Source organism: Petromyzon marinus, chromosome 22, assembly GCF_048934315.1.
Source record: "Petromyzon marinus isolate PM22_M1 ecotype Great Lakes invasive population chromosome 22, UKy_Petmar_22M1.pri1.0, whole genome shotgun sequence".
In the NCBI taxonomy this organism is placed as follows: Eukaryota; Metazoa; Chordata; class Hyperoartia; order Petromyzontiformes; family Petromyzontidae; genus Petromyzon; species Petromyzon marinus.
The window spans coordinates 14,704,238-14,724,500 of NC_133688.1; the positions used below are offsets into that span (position 1 = coordinate 14,704,238).

Genomic DNA, 20,263 nt, shown 5'->3' on the forward strand with positions numbered 1-20,263 from the left:
TGCCTACTCAGCAAGTGGCGTTCCAAATGTATCCGGGGTTTTTAACGAAACGGCGCAAAGACCGAGACAGAAGCATGGGCGGGGGGGGGGGCATGGGCGGGGGGGGCATGGGCGGGGGGGGGGTAAGGGGGGTAAGGGGGAGAGGGGACGCGAGGCGGGGGGGGGGGCACGGGAGGGGGGTCGGGGGGGGGGCAACTCCTCGCCCAAACTGAACACCTTTAACACTCTGGCTGTGTGCGCCTGATGATGCTCGTTGTAATTACCACCGAAACGTCATACTCGAATTGTAAACGTTCTGGGTTTTACTCTCCAACACAACCGGTGCGCGTTGTCCAGTATCGAATTGCCACGTTTTGTTTACGTGACAAACCTTTAGTAATTGACTGTGTCGGGTATTGGCGGGTTTAACGACACATTTATATTTATGCGACCTAACCCAAAAACCTCTATTATGGACACCTTTATTATTATTTTCAGAAGTTTACGAATAAGATTTTAAAAAAATAACGAAATGATATGCACCCGCGATTCCTTATGCGAGCGACAAGGCGAACCCTTGCACCCCCTCCTCCAGATACAGGAGTCAAACTTCGCCTACGGACAGAAGTAACCCAATGCGGAGCGGCTGAATGGAAAAAAAAAATCATGTTGATATTGTACAGGCTGCTCCAATGTCTAAACAAATTGTAATTCAAACACACGGACTGCGCGCGCGCGCGTACACACACACACACTCTGGAATGGCCACGTATCTCGGATTTCAGTGCAAACGGGGCTCCCAAGCTCGCAAAGCGCCAACCCGCGGGGCATTCACTCAGGTTGGCCACGTTACGGCACCAACGAAGTTCAGCGCACAACATGTACACGAGCGTACGTACGTGTGCATCGTACATACGTACGTGCATCGTACGGTACGGGCATCGTACGGTACGGGCATCGTACGGTACGGGCATCGTACGGTACGTGTGCATCGTACGGTACGGGCATCGTACGGTACGGGCATCGTACGGCACGGGCATCGTACGGACGGACGGGCATCGTACGGACATGCATCGCAGCGCTCGTACCCGCGACCAGTTGACTTCGATCACGCGCACCCCACCTCAACTGCTTTCTGTTGTTGTCGTTGTACACATTTGGGCAAAGGCCATCAACGACGCGCTCACGTGCAAGGATAATAAACCAGACAGAGGATGAACTTCACGATCAAACAGGAGTAGAGGACAGTGATGGTTAAATTGCCGTGGAAGAAGCCCCCAAGCTCAGTATCTTAATTGCATCCAGGGAAAGAGGGATGTACGGCAGAAGGCTCCTTTTAAGTCTCACACAGGGCTTGTCATTTCACGTGAGTTTCCCCCCCCCCCCACACCTCCCTTCTATTACGGGGACAATTATAGCCCTGGTTGTTGTAGGCTATGCAAGGAGGAGAAAATGGACTCAAAAAAGTGTGCCCTGTCATTGAAAAAGTACCCCAACAAAAACACTGTGCTGTTTGCAAGGGCAATTGCATCTGGTTCCCTGAAGGTCTGTTAAATACTTTCATGACATGTTAACTGACGTTCCGCTCCACGTTGAAGACATCACAATTATCTTCAAAGTGAACGGTGAAATTAATCATGGTGTCTGCTAATACTTAAGTGGAGTCTAACAGGATCTCTGATTTTTGCCAAATTTCCCTACTTGATAAGTAAAATGTATTTTTCAGCCGTGGAGGCTGTCTGGATACCACTGTTGATGAGGTGTAACCTTTCTATCAGCTTCTATGGATTATTTTTATTTTTCCCCTTCCTTTTCTATTCTCTCCTCATCTATTTCCCTCCATCACAGCCAGGGATCGTTTAGAAAAAAAAATACCAACTTGTACTTTATTACTCATTCCTGAGAGGCCAGTGACTATATTCATTGGACGTATCCGGTACATGTTCCAAATTTAGACACAATATGCCACCTACTTAATCCGCAGGCCACCACACCCTTCCATCACTAAGGCCACTCCGACATTTTAAAACGTGGTTATTCTGAACCCTGTGAGTAACCAGCTATCATCGATAAAGCAACGTGCCCTTCTCTGACGTAAATCAACGCTGAAATAAACTAAGAGTGAAACAATGTGGCCCTGCCCAGCTTTGCCCAGCCCCTGCCCATCCCCTGCCCATCCCATAGGCTACAGAGTTTCTTACTACGATTAACTCTTTTTATATTACCAATGAAAGCCCTTCTGAGCTATACGGCTCTTTTTCAGTAGCGACCTGGCCATAAATGAACGCTCAATGAAGTGGCTTATCGCATTATTTCGAAATGTGGAGGGAAAAACCGGAGGACCCGGTGAAAAATCCAAATATACAGCAGGCATCAGGGTCGGGAACGAGCCCACGACCTCCTGCAAACCAGGAGAGGTAGTTAACATGTCACCATCATGGGCCATGTAAGTAAGAAAGCAATCACGAGTTATTAAGTCATAATAAATCATCATCAAGAAGCAACACTATTTCCTAATTATACAGTATCTACATGTAATATCACAAGTTATTTGGTGACTAAAAAGTTGTGGATATAATGAGAAGAAATGCTGAATAATGTAAAAAATATATATATATTGTAATAATACTATACATAAGTGTCCTATTGTGGTGGATAAGCTTTGGATCAAACCTTGTGGACTCGGAACATCGCGGCTGTTGAATGTCAGTGCCAGGTGGCTAAGACGGCTCCCGATTGGCCAATTACCTTGGGCAGCACTTTTGATGGCGACGTTCACTTCATTGGAATCCAGTACGACCGGTGTGGGGACATTGGCCTGACAATTAACTCCACTGCAGAGCCTCAAATACATACAGAGATTCATATACTGTACATACAGATATTCAAGTATCGTAGTTTTGTCATTTTCGTTTGTTCGCGCAGCAATCCGCGTTGCTGCACTTTGAACCCGGCGTGCCGAGTTTCATTCGCAGCCACTGCTAACATCAGTGGCGAGCGATGTCTAAAGCGGTTTGGGGATCCCACTTGACCAATCCGCACTGGTCAGCCGAGGGAAGTATGATAATATAACCCCGTTACTGATACGGCATGTGGAGGGAGCCCTTTATCCAGCAGTAGATTAGTAACAGGTTTGAAAATTACTATTATTTCCTCGTGAAATAATGTGAATGGATGACTAATGACTAAAACGCCTCTTGATATTTACGGGAAATGAACACTATATGCAGTGCTGAACAACAGCTTATTCCACTTTGGTAATATCAACACTTAAGTTAGTGTCAGTGGGCATGCCGCACACTTTACATTAATGAACCACTTGGCCCTTGATGACGAATTGATTCTTTTATTAAAAATAGGTTCAATCTACTCTTTGGGTCTTTCGGTAAAGTCACATGTTTTTATTAATTTTGCCTTTGACATTTGTATGCAAATTATGGTGATAACAATGATTTACTCTGTGTGCAATTCATATTCAAATTTATACAGCAAAGTTAAGTTAATGGGCCTGTGAAACTGAAAAAACGAGGCTAAAAATATAAATCGTATTAACCACACCACTGGCGTCTCTTAGTTTCCATCATATATAATAAGCCTTGTGAGCAGTAGATCTGTTCACACCGATGTTTTGTGGGTTTACTCTCCAACACACTAGTGTGCCGAACTCGTAACTAATTGGCGTGTTCTGTTACGTGACAAACCTTACCAATTTGCCGTGTCGAGTGGTGGGTTGAACGAGACATTTATATTGACGTGATCTAACCCCCCCCCCCCAAAAAAAAAAAACCTCTACCGAATAATATTGGTCACGAAAACGTACTGCGCGTTAAACAGTGGTCCTGCGCTTAGTACAGAGAAGGAGACAAAATAAAAGGGGCGCTTCAGAACTCCCTCTAGTGAAGGCCCTTTGGCCAGCAGTGCCGTGAGCGAGCAATTTCAGGGCTGCACCTTTACCCATACATGAGCAAGAGCTACAGGAGAAGTTGGCGCTTAGGGTGAAGATAGGCAGATGGCTCGCCGGCACCGGGTAGGCCCTCACCGCAGCCCTGAGATAGTGTCCAAGCGTCCGGTTGCACAACTGACCCCGCCCCACACGCACTTCTCACTTTGGCGCTTCAAAACCATTTGCCCAAGAATGGAACTATTGGTACCACCAACGATGGCACATGCTAAGGATTATTTTCTGGAAAAATGGTATCTCTCGATCACGTGTTTGTTCGATTGCAAGACCACTGTGGTAGCTTTTCGTGAGAAATATGTTGTTTCAGAAGAGTATTCGGCTGCTATAAATGTCCATGATAAGCCACTTAATTGAGCTATCATTTTTTGGCCAGGTTGCTACTTAAAAGACCCTTACCTGGTAAAATAAAAAATAGTTTATAGTTTTTATCGGTATTGCAGTACAATTTTTTATTTAATATGTAGAGCATAATGTTTAGGGGAAATAAAAAAAAAACTAATTTTACATTAAACATCCATGGAATATGAAAATATATAGGAAGTGTGTCCATAAAGTAGGTGGCATATATATGACACACTCTCTGCCCACATTGGGTGGATACTGCTGATGGTGGGTATGAGAAACAATTGCCACGCCAGGTGGTACTGACCAATCCCCCTTGGTTCGTGGGCTCAACTGAACTGTTGGCCCTGGTAACAGAGGCTGTCACTCTGGGTGTGGCTCACTAGAGCTCTTCAAAGCGTTCTTGAGTCACACTCTGATGCCCGACAGTCGCACAGCTGACGCCAAGTGCGCGCAATACTTTGTAGTTTTCACGTCTCGGCAGCACGGCAACGACAACAAAAACTCATCTCGTGGTGCCATGTAAAACCACAATTTACAATGCGTCATTATTATGACAAATAATGCGTGCATATGTTTTGTCACTGCCACTGATGTGATCACAATAGAACTCTCGCATCACGTGTGCTGCATGTTTCAACTTACTTGACCTCTGATTCTGAAAGGGGGTGCAATATATAAAGGTCAAGGATCAAACGTTGCACTTCGTTTTATTTCAAGAAGTCAACAAGCAGCAAGTGGGAGTGGTTCTTAAATTCAGGGGTGACTCGTTTTAGGGGAACGTGGGTTAGAAAGTAACCTCTAACGAGCTACGATTTATGCTATGAGGTTAGTTTCGGAAAAATAAAACAGTTATTTTCATAATGACAATTGTTTATCTGGCAAAGCCTCCGTGAGACTCAAGACTGCCTTTCACGAGAGTCATCCTGCATTGGAATGTTTGTCGAATACGACGAATGAGTGTTTTGATTTCGTGAGGAATAAGCCACAAAATTCTGCTTAGAGATCCCATACAAGGCGGGGGGTAGGGCAACTCAACACCTACCACCCCCTGGCCACCCCACAGCCCCATGCCAACAAAACTTGCCTAACGCCAGTGGTCATCCACACAAATACTGAAGGTGCACAAACCCTTGCTTGGCTCTGATGAGATCGGGCAGATTCTAGGGGGTGATTGGGCCACAGACAAGGTTGAAGCACAGTCCATATGAGCTATAATATAAGACAAAACTAAGTAAAGGCCATGTGTTGGGCCAATAAAATCGTGTGTAGATTTCAAAGCCACATTATAATCAGAAAATCTGGTTACATTTTACTTAAAAATTAAACTAAAACACAGTTAACCGATGGTCAAGTAACTTCACTCTACTTTTGTGTGACGAAAGAGTCGTGGGAATAAGAGAAAGTTATGGTCTTGAGGCTGGACTTAGAAACACGGGCAGAAAGGCAGCAGTGCAGATGGTCAGCAGGAGGAAGTTCCAGACCTGGAGGTACCAGATGAGAATAAGCAACGTCCCACAGAGTGAAGGCTGACTCGGGGATTCAACAAACGGCCTTGGTCGGTGGTGAGGAGGGCATGTGAAGCAGCCTAGAGTGTGGTAAGAGGGGAGAGAATTTGAATATCCTTAGATGATCAAATAGCAAGCACTCCAACTACATCGAGATCAAACTAAGAGTGAAAAATGCACAATTTAAACATACAAAGTTGCATTTGTTACAATAAAGGGGTGGATAAAACTATATATATGCACACATTGCATGTCTGAGAGCTGCATGTATGAGGAGTGTAGTGCTTAGCACACTGCGCTATGGACCCGAATTTCCCCAAGTTCAATTCCCACTTACGACCAATGTACGGTGGAGAATATTTGAACCGCTCCTGGGCCTCCCCCTACGTGGACTCAGCCTCATAGTGAGTCTGTGGTGCAGTGAGTTCAACGTTAACACGGGGGGGGGGGGGGGGGGGGGGGGAGACGGCTGGGGGTGGTACCCTCCCCATTGTGTGCCGTCCCGGCCTGCATAGATGCTCGCGAACAGCACTTGCCCCAACAGCCTTTTAAATCCATAATATAGGTTTTTTGTTTGGGTTAGATCACGTATATATATAAATGTGTTGTTAAATCCCACCACCACCCGACACAACCAACTAGTAAGGGTCGTCACGTAAACAGAACGTGCCAATTCGTCACTAGTACAGCACACCGGTGTGTTGGAGAGCCAAGCAACAACATTTACATTTTAAATGATATACGGGGGATCTTTGTCTTCGTGTGTAGCATAACATGCAATGCATATTGCTATCGGTTTATTTAATCTCATTTTTTATTCAAGTGAAGATAGGCAGCTACAGGACAGTAATGTATTATCCTGTATTCTTTACCGAAAGGTCATTTTTTATGCGTGCGGTCAATTTTAATGCATTAGAATTTGGGCGCATCGCGCCTCGCCCGTCGGCTAATATGCATATATGCCCACACAAGAAATTTCTTTTTTGCGGGGAGGTAAAAACTAATTTGGGGGGGTCGACAATTTTTGGAAACCTGTTGGATAAATTTTCTACCCACTTTCTATAACTTTTTTTGATGCAGGCCTTCTGAAAGCTCTTTTAATTCAGTTGACGGCCAAACGGAATGCCAGGATTTTATAATGGATAATGAGTATTGGGCTGTTTTCAAGAATACGCCCCTGTTTCTAGGCTGGGCACAATATTTTTTTTTCATATAAAAACCTAAAACATTTATTCGTGAATAACGTTGAAGACGATGACACAACAAGTTGCGCCACAAATACAGTAAGGGCAGTATCGTGCCACCCTCTCTCTCATGGTGCGGTACATTCTAGCAATGGACGGATGAATTATTGTCATTTCCATTCTCTACATTTACCTTTAAGGCAATACTTTGATAGCCATGGGTTTCAAAATCCGGGGACAGTATCCTCTGCATTATCCTTTATAATGCCCCCCACCCACCCAGTCTAGCAGATGATACAGCAGCCACACAATAGGCATTAGATGGATCAGCTTTTGACGATGTCACAAAGCCATGCACAATGGCTTTGTGACAACAAAGGACAAATAAGAGGGAATGTAACGATTCATCTTACACGGATGTGCATTAGCGGGCGCGCTCCTGTCAGACCAAATGCTGCACGTGCTTGCTCCAAATTGGTCACTTAGCTAATTGCGTACTTGCTGCTATCACATATATTATTTGCAACATTCTAAATGGGAATGTTTTCAGCGAATGCAAGATGTAGTTATAACAGATATATTTCTGAATACTGCAGCAGTAATGTGGCATTTGTACGTGATTAATATATTATGATTGGCAATTACATGAAGCACTGTATACTCATTTTGCAAAACTACTGCCATGGCAAAACAAAACGATGTGTTTTTGTGATGCCATTAGTTTTAACAATGAATGTAGAATTCTATATTATACATCTTTTTGTTTTGCTTACCAGCACAGCAACAGCAACAAAAAACATGTAAAAAAAACAAACAGCTTTTAGTTTAGGGGAGAGCAGGATAATGTCTTTTATATCCATGAAAAAAAGACTAAACAGGGCAAACGTGTTGGCAGCGCACGGGACTTCGCAGTTGTAATGCCCCGTGGAGATGACACAGATAATCCGTCTTGACTAAAAGCTCCGCAGAGTGAAAATGCAATTGTTCACAAGGTCCTGAATCAGCCGCTCAGTGTCCTCGTCGGGATTACTGCCTCTAAGGGTTAAAATGCTGCCCTTGGCATCTTATAATTGAAAATGCAACACTGTACACCATATGAAATGCGCTCATCCATTAATCACATCTCGCTATGCAGTTTATTATTTATTAAACAAGCCGCCAAATAGCGCATTTGTGCGTTATGTTTATGGCACGCAAGGGGCACAAATGGCTGGAAAAACGCATTACACGTGGCATCAAACATTTATAAAAGGGACTTACAATATGGTAGCAATTCCCATGGTGTAATTTTTATTCCGTGCATGATATAGAGTAGTTGTATTGTTTGAGTACAAGACCCAAGGGGATTTTTAAAAAAATATTGTGGTTCATTTGTTTTTTTCAAATGTCTAAATTATTCAAAGGTAAGATATATTCGTAATGAATACCAGGGGTGTAATGGTTCCCTACCCGGCAGTTCAATGTAATGTTCAGATTAAGGGCAACAATTCCATGCGAGGACAGACACCTTTTTGTATCTCTTATTTACCATAATATTTTTATTGTTTCTCCTTGGTCTCATTTATACAATTTTGTTCTCTCCATTTGCCTAAATGTAAGAGATTCGCATATCATCCACGTGTAGTTATCATACGTTGAAAAATGCCGATTACTCAAGTGTGATTCGATGCGGTATATTGTGAGCCTTGAGAATTGACATTAATCAATACACCAAAGGATCTTTACGCCTCTAATGAAAGCCTTTATTAGGCCACGGAATTTGAGTGTCTTATTTTTGTAGCATTCACACCAATCTAATGCAATGCGTCGTTCACTCTACAGGTACCCAAGCCTGGGCGTCAAATATCAGTCGTCCTACAAGGCAGGGGCTGATGTGTTCTCCAGGTTCTCGGCGTACATCAAAAACTCCAGCGCCACGGACAACGGCTCCGACAACTGTGAGTGCCCAAGGCTCAGCTTCACTTCTTAAACATTCATGGAGTTTTTTTTTTATTTGTATATACCAGTCTACACTTGTCTTACTCGAGAAAACAGAATGTGTGTTTTTTGTTTGTTTGTTTGTTGGCGCATTCATCGCCGAATTATTGATACCGCACCACAACTCAACACGAATGTCCCCCGATACGGAAACGCTTTCTGCGCAGACCTGATGAAGAACCTCCTGAAGGCGCTGAAGCGGCTCGACGATTACTTGAAGGAGCCGCTGCCATACGAGGAAAACAGCAGCGATGTGACTGAGCGGAAGTTCCTGGACGGGAACCAGCTGACGCTCGCCGACTGCGACCTCCTGCCCAAACTCCACATCGTCAAGGTGAGCCGCCCGGGCGGTGTTCGCTTTGCTAACGAAACCAGCGACGGAAATGTACGGCGATAATTATTCCATTTTTTTTGTTTAGCCGACGTTGACTGTTGAGCGGATGGTAAGCATCAAGATTTGACGGCTATTGTACAGCCTGGGCCAGATGTCTTGTGATCCCCCCCCCCTATTTAATTCTCTAAAACGTAATATTTTTGCATGCATACCAATGGGTGTGTCATGCAATGGAAGCAATTTAAAAGAAATAAAAATGTTAGGAGTCAATTAATTGGGTGTCACAAGACATCTGAACCATCCTTTGTAGATGACTGCCCACCATAGACCAAAGCGTTACTTCGCTGTGACGAGACAAACATTTACGAGGCTGAATGAAGGTACAGACGAAGATAATTTATCAACTACATGAGAGACTCCAGTGCAACGAGGAAGATTACAAAAAATTGTATTTGTAAATGAATATCAAATAGATTTACTGAGTTCACTGATTGGACGACCTGCTCGTTGTAGTTGGGGGAGGGGAACTTTCGTGGCTCTCACACCAACCTCTAATAACTGACGGTGAACTACATTCTTGACTGCTTTAGTCGACTAAAGAGAATGACTAAATAACGAAGGTGCAGACGAAGGCTATGACTAAACAAACAGATGCTGACGAAAGTCACACCTGAGCCAGGGACCTCTGATTGAGTCGGGCAGGAGGTAGCGTGGCATCTCAGATGTCAGAGCACTGAGCCGGAGCCGCTGAGATCCTGAGTTTGTATCCAGGTAAACGCCTGTGAATAAGCAGGGTTCTCAATTGTAATGCGTTGCTGGTCTCATTCCCATCACCAATGAATATGGCTGAACTCCAGCTCTGAGCTCTTTCACTAAACAATGCATGGCTTAGCACAGCACCACCTAGTTTGTAACAGTGAGAACAAAAAGAAAGCAAATGAATATCAGACACTAATATACAAAATAATTTTCACGATTGATATACATGTCTTGTATATCTAGACAACCGTGATTGACTGCCTAAATGTGAATTAGAATGACGTTCAAGAAGGGATAGGAAGCTGAAAGTTTTACATAAGTACAATTGAGTGCTTATAAATAGAAACATCCAAATTCCACAATGTTTGGATTTTGCCTGCTGACAATTATGGCCAGGAGGATGGTTAAGCATTAAGTTGCTCATCACTTACAAATGTGTAGTGGGTCCCACGGAGGCACACACTTGAACTTGGAGGCAACACGTTTGTTCTCACACCCCAACAGGGTAACTACATAAACGTACACTGGTTAACTAGACCACAACGGGGTAACTACATAACCGGGTCAGTCAGTAACACATTGTCTGACCCACGATGCCGAGCGTAAAGATCGAAGACCAAGGACCGAGGATCGAAGAGACGTAGCACCGACGGGTTCCATTCAAACAGACAGCCCCGATTGGCTCTCGGGACCTCCAATATACGTCACTACAAATGTACAATCCTATTATTACTGAAGCAACTAATTTGTCTCCCGTGGAGTGTGACGTGAACTGAGATAGAAATCAGGAGAATGTCCCATTACAGATTACTATTGAATAATATTCGTGGTTTCCTGTAAAAAAAAGATTGGGAGGGCTTTCAGATGCAATTCATAAAATGTTTTGTGGTAACATTGAAAATAATATATAAGTATACAAGGTTCTGGTTATATTTGGTTTAGAGAGTCTACATTTCATGGATTCCCTGACTTCACCACTCACCCAGACCTATCAATAATGCACTCAATAATTCAGATCAATATTTGGTGACCAGTCCTAAGTGATTTTGCAAAACGCAATAAACTGCATTATAGCAGCTTCTTAAATATACCAGAATATATTCCAAAATCCAGTTGATATGTAAAAAAACCTGTAAAATTTTACTAAACGTGATGTAAGAATATAAAACAATGTATAACCTAACAGAAATGGTTGCTTGACTATATTACGAATGAAGCCTTGGTGTCATGGTTAGCACACTGAACATGTAATCTAGAGGTCACCGGTTAAGTTTCCTGGCGCAGCAGTTGAAACAATGGGCAAGTTTCTTAAAACTCACACCTCTGTCAACCCAGCAGTATAAACGTCACGTGTGATGGGGTAACATGTGGGTGCTCCCACCTCCTCCAGTAATTTCATGCCTGCACTTTTACGATCAAGATAACCAGAATGACAAGACACTCATTTTCCGAACAGTTAATGTTTTCTTTCAGAAACAAAAAAAAACTTGCCAGAAGGCACCAAGTCTCATGCAGCCGTTCAGTTAACGACTGGGCAAGTACAATTTCCTTCACGCCCAACAATGCCACGCGCCACTCTTCGCAGGTGGTGTGCAAGCGCTACAGAGGCTTTGACATTCCGGAGCAGCTGATGGGCATCTGGCACTACCTGAAGAACGCGTACGCCCAGGACGAGTTCATGCGCACCTGCCCGGCGGACCGCGAGATTGAGCTCGCTTACGCTGAGGTGTGCCGAAGGAAGTGAGGCGAGGGCCCTGTCCAGAGGCTAAACCCCAACACCGCCCTCACCCCCCCCCTCCACTGCCGCACAGCCTTCAAAGCACTTGGGATTGACACCAGTCCTGGCATTCCCAGCATCGTCCTCTATTTTGAGGTGCACCGTCTTAGGGAAGTCTTCCCGGAATATGAAAAGTCCCTGCTTTTTTGTAAGTTGTGTAAAAATTATAATAACAATACTACTACTACTACTACACCACCGAAGACAATGCATTTACACGTCATATTGGAGTTCTCACATCGTCCGGTATTGTGATACATTCTTCTGCTGCCCATGACATGCAAGTGGTGGCAACCGCGCCCAGCGCTAGTGTCCCATCTGGGGCGAGTGCTTCTCGCAAGCCGTGGATAGTAAAGGCAAACTTGCATCCCTTTCTATGTCAGCGGCTTGGAGGGTTCAGCAGAGTTAAATTTGGTATCCCCCCCCCCCCCCCCCGCTAATGCCCGTTGCTGAAGATGATGGTCTGTGTTGTCTCTTGCTTAGCACCGGCTGTAGCTGTGGGAATCGAAGCAGACCTTAAAGATCGCAAACAGTATTTTTCCTGAAAAATGACTTTCAAACGTTCTCTTTTAATATAAGCTTTAACATTAATCACCTGTACATATGTTATATCTCCTACACATATAAATTATATAGATATATATCGTGCTTACAAGATTAGTTTTAATGCATCTTTTTACACAAATACGTTAATGGTCATAAGGAGAATCTGAGCTTGTGTAATGTGCATTCGGAATGACTGCATTATTAGTTCTAGCACTAATAAATAAATACATTATAAATGTTCATGTGACATCATTGATTTTGTACATCTAATTATTTGATTGTAATTCAGTAGTTGGCAAAAAACTACTTTGTATCTATTGAGGTACGGCAAATTAATGTCCATACAGATTCCAGGTATGACCTTGCATTCTTTAGGGATGCACAGCAAATCCGATTAGGTAACAGTAATGAACTCATTCCAGGTTTAGAATGAAGATTCCTCTACCAGACAAAGGCAAGACCTTCAATAATCTACACCGTGCAATCGCCTTATCGGCTTCAACAATTGAAACGTGTAATTTGCTTAATTACTTACTAAATGGAGGAACTTGCAAAAACTACACCAACTCTCTCCTGAAGCCCTCTCGTGGCCAACAGACCTCGACATTGGCATTAAGCTCTTGAACATATTGCCACACGCAAAAATAGAATAGAATTTACTTATTTATGAAAGTAAGTGAAACATATGTGTTTGGGGCATCGCATAAGCGCATATTCCTGTCATGTGTTACGAGTAATATTATTGTACAGTTTAATTATTTTAAAAAGCTTTATGGAAAAACACTCCTCAAGTGCTAAAGACTGTTTAACATCACCTTATAAAATGTCATACTCTGGAAATGATATCTTCAACCAGTTATAGATGCCTCACATGCATGCAGATAGATACTTTCTAGTCTATTGATATCGATAATGGTTAAATTGGTAATTAATGGTAAAACAAAACAAATTCATATCACCACATGTGTGACGTCCTTATACTTATTTTTTCAGAAGTGCTCACACACTCAAAACTTTGTATTACAATACTGCTCTTCACAACTATCTTCAAATAAGACTTGCAACAATGAAACATCAAGGTGTGATTCACAATTGGTTTTTGGGCCAAAGTGTGTCACACTCGCGCAATCTGACCTACACATCTGTGATGAATCGAACATTACTCACAGAAGTTTGTATCTTAAACGAAACACGGCCGTTGATGGTAATGTTATTGAGTCCTCGCTTATTTTAAACGAAACACGGCCGTTGATGGTAATGTTATTGAGTCCTCGCTTATCTTAAACGAAACACGGCCGTTGATGGCAATGCTATTGAGTCCTCGCTTATTTTTTTTTCTTGTTAAGTCTTGGATGTGTGTTTATTATACGCTTAACTAAGAGGTGTCTTTGTTTTGATGGCTCTTTTTTCTATGTTACCTAGTTCGTTATCAAATGTCACAGCAAGACTACAATTGAATGTTTTCCTTTGTAGCACATTAGGGGCCATGGCACATTTGTACACCAAGCCATAAATAAGTGGAGGCTCCAAAGTGGTGGTTAAAGAACTCCTCTTATCCGTGATCAGACGTGGTCGACGAATGTTGCGGATCCTTTTATCCGCTGAGTCATCTGCGACTTTACTCCATGAATGATGAGTTTTCGTGGACCCGAGAGTCCCGTGAATAATAGGAGTTGCGGACAATATAGTCGCGGCTACTAGTTCTGTAAATGTAATGGTCCTACTAAAGCAATTACAAGAGTTTTGAGTTCAGTCCGTTCATTCCTAAAAATTTTAAAGAAAAAAAAATGTCATATGCTCAGGAGCACATGCAGTAAATTGATGCGCTCATCAGAAACTATACCAACTCTACAGGGTGATTAACATAGTCCGCATACATACACCTTTGGGGAAAAAAAATCTTAACTTCTTGAAAATGCTTGCACTCCACACAACCTTTGTGTAAAGTGCAAGCAAAAGCTGCCATCGTGGAATCGACCAGTGGCTGCCAGCCTGTGGTCTGCGGACCACAGAAGATCTCCGAGGCCATGGGAGGCGTTACCCGGAACTGTTGCCGATACGGTGTTTGGGAGTCATTTTGTTGTTGGTGAGCAGTGGGTCCGCAAACACATGTTTTTGAGGATTGACAGTGGTGGCGCTCGCGTCTAGGAGGGTTGGGAATGGACTAATCGCATCGATCCACGTGAATTTCTGCTTGTGTTTTTCTCTCTGGAACACCGCGCAACCCTTTATTTCTCGGGGGAAAGCATGCATTCGGGGGAAAGCATGCATTGGAGGGCCTTGTTCTCTTTCGGTCATATTCATGAGACGTCTTTCAAGAATGCACAGGCACAAACCAAAATGAGAACGTTTGCCACGATCAGTGTGATTTCATTGATTTCAGGTGTCGTTAAAGGTGTCCTCTTGAACTAATCGGCGACAATCTGAACTGCATTTCTGAACACATTCAATCAGCCTCGGGACAAATCACCCAGCGCACGTGCCCAATCTCATCCTATCTCAGAAGTATAAGCAGGATTGAGCCTGGATAGTGCTTGGATGGTTGACCACCACACATTACAAAAATATGGTGTGGGTTGTTGTCAGCAGAGGGCAGTACAGAAAAATCCATGGTATTGTGCTATCCTCACAACGTCTCTCCTCTCCTACTGCACCAACCCGAGCTGACCAGCATGGCAAAGTATGGTAAAAAATAACCCTAACGTTACATATGACATATGGGGACTATGTACACAGACAAAAAAATTTAGTCTTCGAAAAATGGCTCAGAAGTGGTTGTACATCAGTGTCAGATCGTTATACTTTTTTTATTAAAACCTTTCACCTGGATGATCCCTTGAGATGGAATATCTCGTTTGCAAAGGTGCCCATGGTGTCAAATGACACATATATAGCAAACAAGTAGACACGTAATATATACCTTAAGCAGAGTACATCCACCCACCTCACACTGCCCCCGTATTAAAATTATATTTCATTTTCTATTTATTTATTTTTTATATAACATTGACTTCACAAATGGGCTTTACACAAAATGCTTCTCAGCTGCCAATGATATCTCTCCCTCCAGGTGTTCCTTTACTCGAGGAAAGGTTGTGTTTGTGCAAAGCCATTGGAACTGAAAGGTCCATTGATCACACTGAAGTCTATTAATCATCACGGTTTGTTATTAATGTTTTATTTAATGTTTCTATTCGCACTTTTAAAATTAAACGATAAGATGTTTTATTATTATTCGTAAGAGAATGGCCGGTTTACCGTCCAGTTTACGTGAGCTCAGCAGTGATGTAACAGCAACTCTAACAGTTGATTTATACTTTACAGTTAATGTCCATGCATATATTACAATTACACAAAGTTGTTACGTCATCTGTCAGGCCTGTGCAAATTGGGACTCGTAAAAGCGTGCCATGGTTAATGCATGTAGTCTCTGAGGAAAAAATATATAAAGTTCATCAACCTTCACTATGCTCACGGACTGTCGCTTAGTTTTCAGAAATTTCTTGCACGTTTTCAGAAATGACCTGGTTTTACATAATGGTAGAAGAATGCTGCCCTGGTCTAATGGTTAGGAGCCCACCGTGTGTACGTATGTATGTTGAACTTCTTTCGCACCTGTAGATAGCCAACCATGCTAATCGGATGTGCCGGGAGGATGGGTCAACTAACCACGCTGGACTTGCAACCCAAAGATCGCCGGTTCGATTTGATCCCCCGGCAAGGCAGTTGAAACGACAGAGACATTTTCTTAAATCCCACCCCCCACAGCCTCTGTCCAACACCCATCAGTATAAATGAATGGGCAGATCTTTTATGGTAGGGTCAAGCGTGTGGGTGCTCCCACCTCTTCCTAGGTGTCTGGCCAGCGTAGAAGGGTAGGCCACACATCGTGACGTTCCCACGACGAGGGAGATGCCCTTTCTACCAGCAGTGACATGACCCAAGACATTGCAGGGCTGCACCTTTATACAAAGCACGCGTGGTTCTGCTTGGTCCTTTTCCCCACATGACCGAGGGGGGGAAAAGGTTTGCATTTGGCATACAAACTGAACACAATAATTAATTTGAGGCAGTAGTTCTCACGGAATGGTAATAGCCAGGTTGTGTTTGCGTGGTTTCATTGTTGTGTCCTTGTGTGCTAAATGTAAATATAGATTTTCACGTACATATTCTTATTTTGTGAAATTTTTTATTGAGTGTGTATAATGTATACCAGGGCTGAAAGTAAGACCGCATTGTAATGCGATGACAACAGGAGAAAGAAAGCTATGATTTTTGAAGTTGCGTAACAACATTAAGAGTTCTACTAACGTAACTGTAATTTCTTGGTAATGCTACGGGTTTATTTCACCATTTGCTCAATAAACATAATCAAAGCATTCGATGACATTGCACATCCGTGGACTGTCTTCAATTTGGGAGCCAGAAGGTTGCATTATTTACGTTCTTAAAATGTGCACTCGGCATCTTACGTGGAAATAAAACATCGTTGTTGTCACGTTCCTCCGCCCTCTTCCTCCAACAAACCCTCCCCACCACCATCAACAATAATGGGCGACCGCCTATTATTAATGTGACAGCTCCCATCTGTTCTGCTGCTCGTAAAAAAATAACACACAAACTGCATTGGTGCGGCATGGCGGGCAGAGGCAGACTGCATGACCGAGACATAATAAGCTCGTCGAGAGACGGAGGGGGCAAGGCAGTTCGTCAGGCCGCATGGTAAATCACTGAATTAACTCGCTTTGAAGAGTGCTCCAATGTCATGTCACGTTATTTTATGTTCAACTAATCTATTAAACTATTTTTTTTATGTTGCCGTGTAAGGCACACTGAGCTAATATACTGTAGCTGTTTGTCATAAGTGACCTGGCCACAAAGGATAGCTCAACGAAGTGGCTTATCGTGTGGAAATTTATAGCTGCCAAATACAGCATTTATCTTCAGGGGCCACATTTTAGCCAACATACCCGTTACAAAAACAAAGCTCAAGTATGTTTTTTTTTTTTTCCCGAAGCATAACAATGACACATTCCATCGAAGACGATGTTTAAAAAAAACACTCATAAAAAAATTAGTGCGTTGTTCGAAGTTCCACACAAGCGTCTCAATGCCGTGACTAAAACCGCCCGAAGTATTTGTGATCGAAGGAAACGTGCCGCATTTATTGGAGGATAACTCAATTGTGACAATCCTAGCAATCCCACATTCCGCGTGTCAAAAAGCGGTGGTAGCCCTCAGGAAGAGCCACACAACCAGAGGCGAGGCAAACCCTAACATGCATCTCCCCTTCACACTCCTCCGGCTGGTTCGATTTGGGTTCCTCGCATGCTCAGGTCATACAGGCGATGCATTCCAAGCTTTATCAAACTGAGCAGGAAATTATAATGCGCCCATTGAATAAAAGCACATCTTGACTGGTTATATTCGACCACGTTATATTCGACCACGTTAAAATGAAGTGGCTCAGACCTTCATTGATATCCGATAACCTGAGGCGCATCTGTTACGTCAATGGGAACAGAGGGGGTTTCCAGATGTTGTCCAACTCGCTTGTGAAATGTAAAGCTATGCAATGTGACATTCAAAACCAGTAGTTGTGCAGACTTTAGCCATCTCAGACTCAACTCCCTGAAATATATAGTACGAAGATACTGAATGACCAAAAACAGGATTCATACCCTTTCTGGCATAAATGCAAGCGTTACGATGTTCCTCTTTTGGCGGTCTTTGCTCTAGAACTGGTGAGACAAAGCCATAAAATCGGCTGTCTCTGGTGTAGGCCAATCAGCTTCAACGACAATGCATACATTATCAAAGCATATTGTGGTGCATTTTTTTTGCGCAAGCATATGTGGCGAATGGAGACCCGATGCCTTGCAATGTGTCTATTTGGTGTTTGAACAACTTAACGCCTGCTTTTTTGCGAGAAAGGGCGATGCCCTTTTACCATTCGCATATAGTACTGCGTTCTAATGTATGTAAAATCACATTGCTGTAGATTATCAAGATGTTGGTGAGAACGAAAAATCCATAATGATCATGACCCCAATGGACTCTTACGAAGCAATACGCTTCCATGTTCGACATTATCGCAACATAAACAAAAGGAGCACTGCCTTATAGGGTAAAGAAATTAGATGAGGGTCAGCTTTGCGATTAACGTGGGTTGCTTTCACACGGAGCAAAACAAAAAATCCCAATTTAATTGGCAATGGTTCTGCTACACTCGCAGGCTGGCTGGCTCGCGTTGCACGCAATTAGGTTATTTTGGCGATTTGCCATTCCTCACTAAAAGCGTGGAGGATTTTCATTATTACCTCCCACAATAACAGCAAGGCTGTTGTTCTGTAGGAAGTAGCCACTTCAAGATAATTTGCTATTTGCTGGAATGCCCGACCCATGAAAGCACTACCACATTGCATTTCATTCGATGCATAAATTATATATATATTTTTTCCCCAATAAGAGCGACAAGAATGCGTATTAATTATACTTTCATTACTAATTTCCCTATGACTAAATCACCCGGAATGTGCCGGATCCCTTCACACTTTGGAGGCTTTAGCAGGTTTGAACCTGGATAGTGCTCGGACGGGTGACCAGCATGCGCATACACAGGTGTGGTAGTCATTTTGAACATTACATGGCAGTGCAGCAACATCCAACTCTTAGTCTGTACGAACCCCCAACGTCACAAACATGCACGGACTAGCATTCTTCCCAGTGAACACTCCCTACTTATTTAGAGAAAAATACACTCGTTAAAATTTTGCTAATATTATCAGCCAGGACTTGACTGGAAGACAGCCACGAAAGATGAAATACAGTATTCCACAATGCACTTCATTTTGCATGCTTTGTGTTTTATTAATGACATCGCACACAAGAAATACAACAGAGACAAGAAGATTAGAATGAACGGTGCGTGGTTTTCTCTCAATTTCACATTTTAGAGGGCAGTGGCGCGAAGCAGTGGTGTAGTGGTTAGTGCAGTGTGCTACGAATTCAGCAAACCCGAGTTACATTCCCAGCGATGGCTAACATAAGTGGCAAGCGATATCTGAAACAGTTCTGGGCCACCTCGCTGCATCTACACGTATTGACCGGCGCAGTGAACTCGGTATGGCGAACAACAACCACAACTGACATGGCGTGTGGAGAGGCCTTCACCCAGCAGTGCCTTGCGTAAAAAAATTGGTTAAATGGTTATTGTATTATTAATATGGCAATGGTGAACCCAGCTCTACCCTAGTTCTGCTCTACGGACCTGAATAATGCACGCTGGATCTTCGGCAGATCGGATGAAAGAAAGAAGAAATGATCGAGCCGAGAAGGATTCTGGGAGCGTCACGAATACGATCATCTAATTAATGCACCATCGGGGAACAAAGAGGCCTGCAGCATACGACTTTGGTTCAAAAGGTACAAAGACGTAGACGTCATTGCTTTGGAAGTGTAAAAAGAAGGGAGGGCCAACGAATGATCATCAGTGGCCTTGCACTGCCATGTATAAGGGGCAAGAAGCGGAGGCCATCCACGCAAGAGGTGGGTTCATGGCATAAAAAGGAGGACTTAAGAGACAACAACGAAATTTTGGGAGGAAAGATTACTGTTCACCGCCGAGCGAATGGCAAATGATGGAAGAGAGGAGAGTGAGGATATCTACTGGCCAGCAGCCTTGGTTCAAGTGCATCAAGCACCTTCCCCAGTAACATAAGTATCGCTGGGATTGATGACAATTATTGAACCCAATGAGGAATTCTTTCAAGTTGAGTTATCAAGTTACTGCTTTAGTGACTGTAAACATAGAACAACTGTTTAATAAAAAAATAACAACAGCTCTCTCTGTTTTTACTATCACCAAGAGAAACAGTATATCTCAATGATTTGACA

At 43.2% G+C, this 20,263-nt stretch overlaps 1 protein-coding gene across 1 annotated transcript in view; it reads left to right on the forward strand.

Annotated features, from left to right (window-relative positions):
• The window catches only part of LOC116944961 (chloride intracellular channel protein 5-like), a 29,323-nt gene extending 17,387 nt beyond the window's left edge, over window positions 1–11,936 (forward strand). Inside the window, exons 4-6 of the mRNA XM_032958958.2 lie at window positions 8,796–8,911; window positions 9,119–9,285; window positions 11,630–11,936. Of these exons, the coding sequence (XP_032814849.1) occupies window positions 8,796–8,911; window positions 9,119–9,285; window positions 11,630–11,788 (442 nt within the window). The 3' untranslated portion in view covers window positions 11,789–11,936. The remainder of the gene's footprint in view (window positions 1–8,795; window positions 8,912–9,118; window positions 9,286–11,629) is intronic.
• The last annotated feature ends 8,327 nt before the right edge of the window (window positions 11,937–20,263 follow it).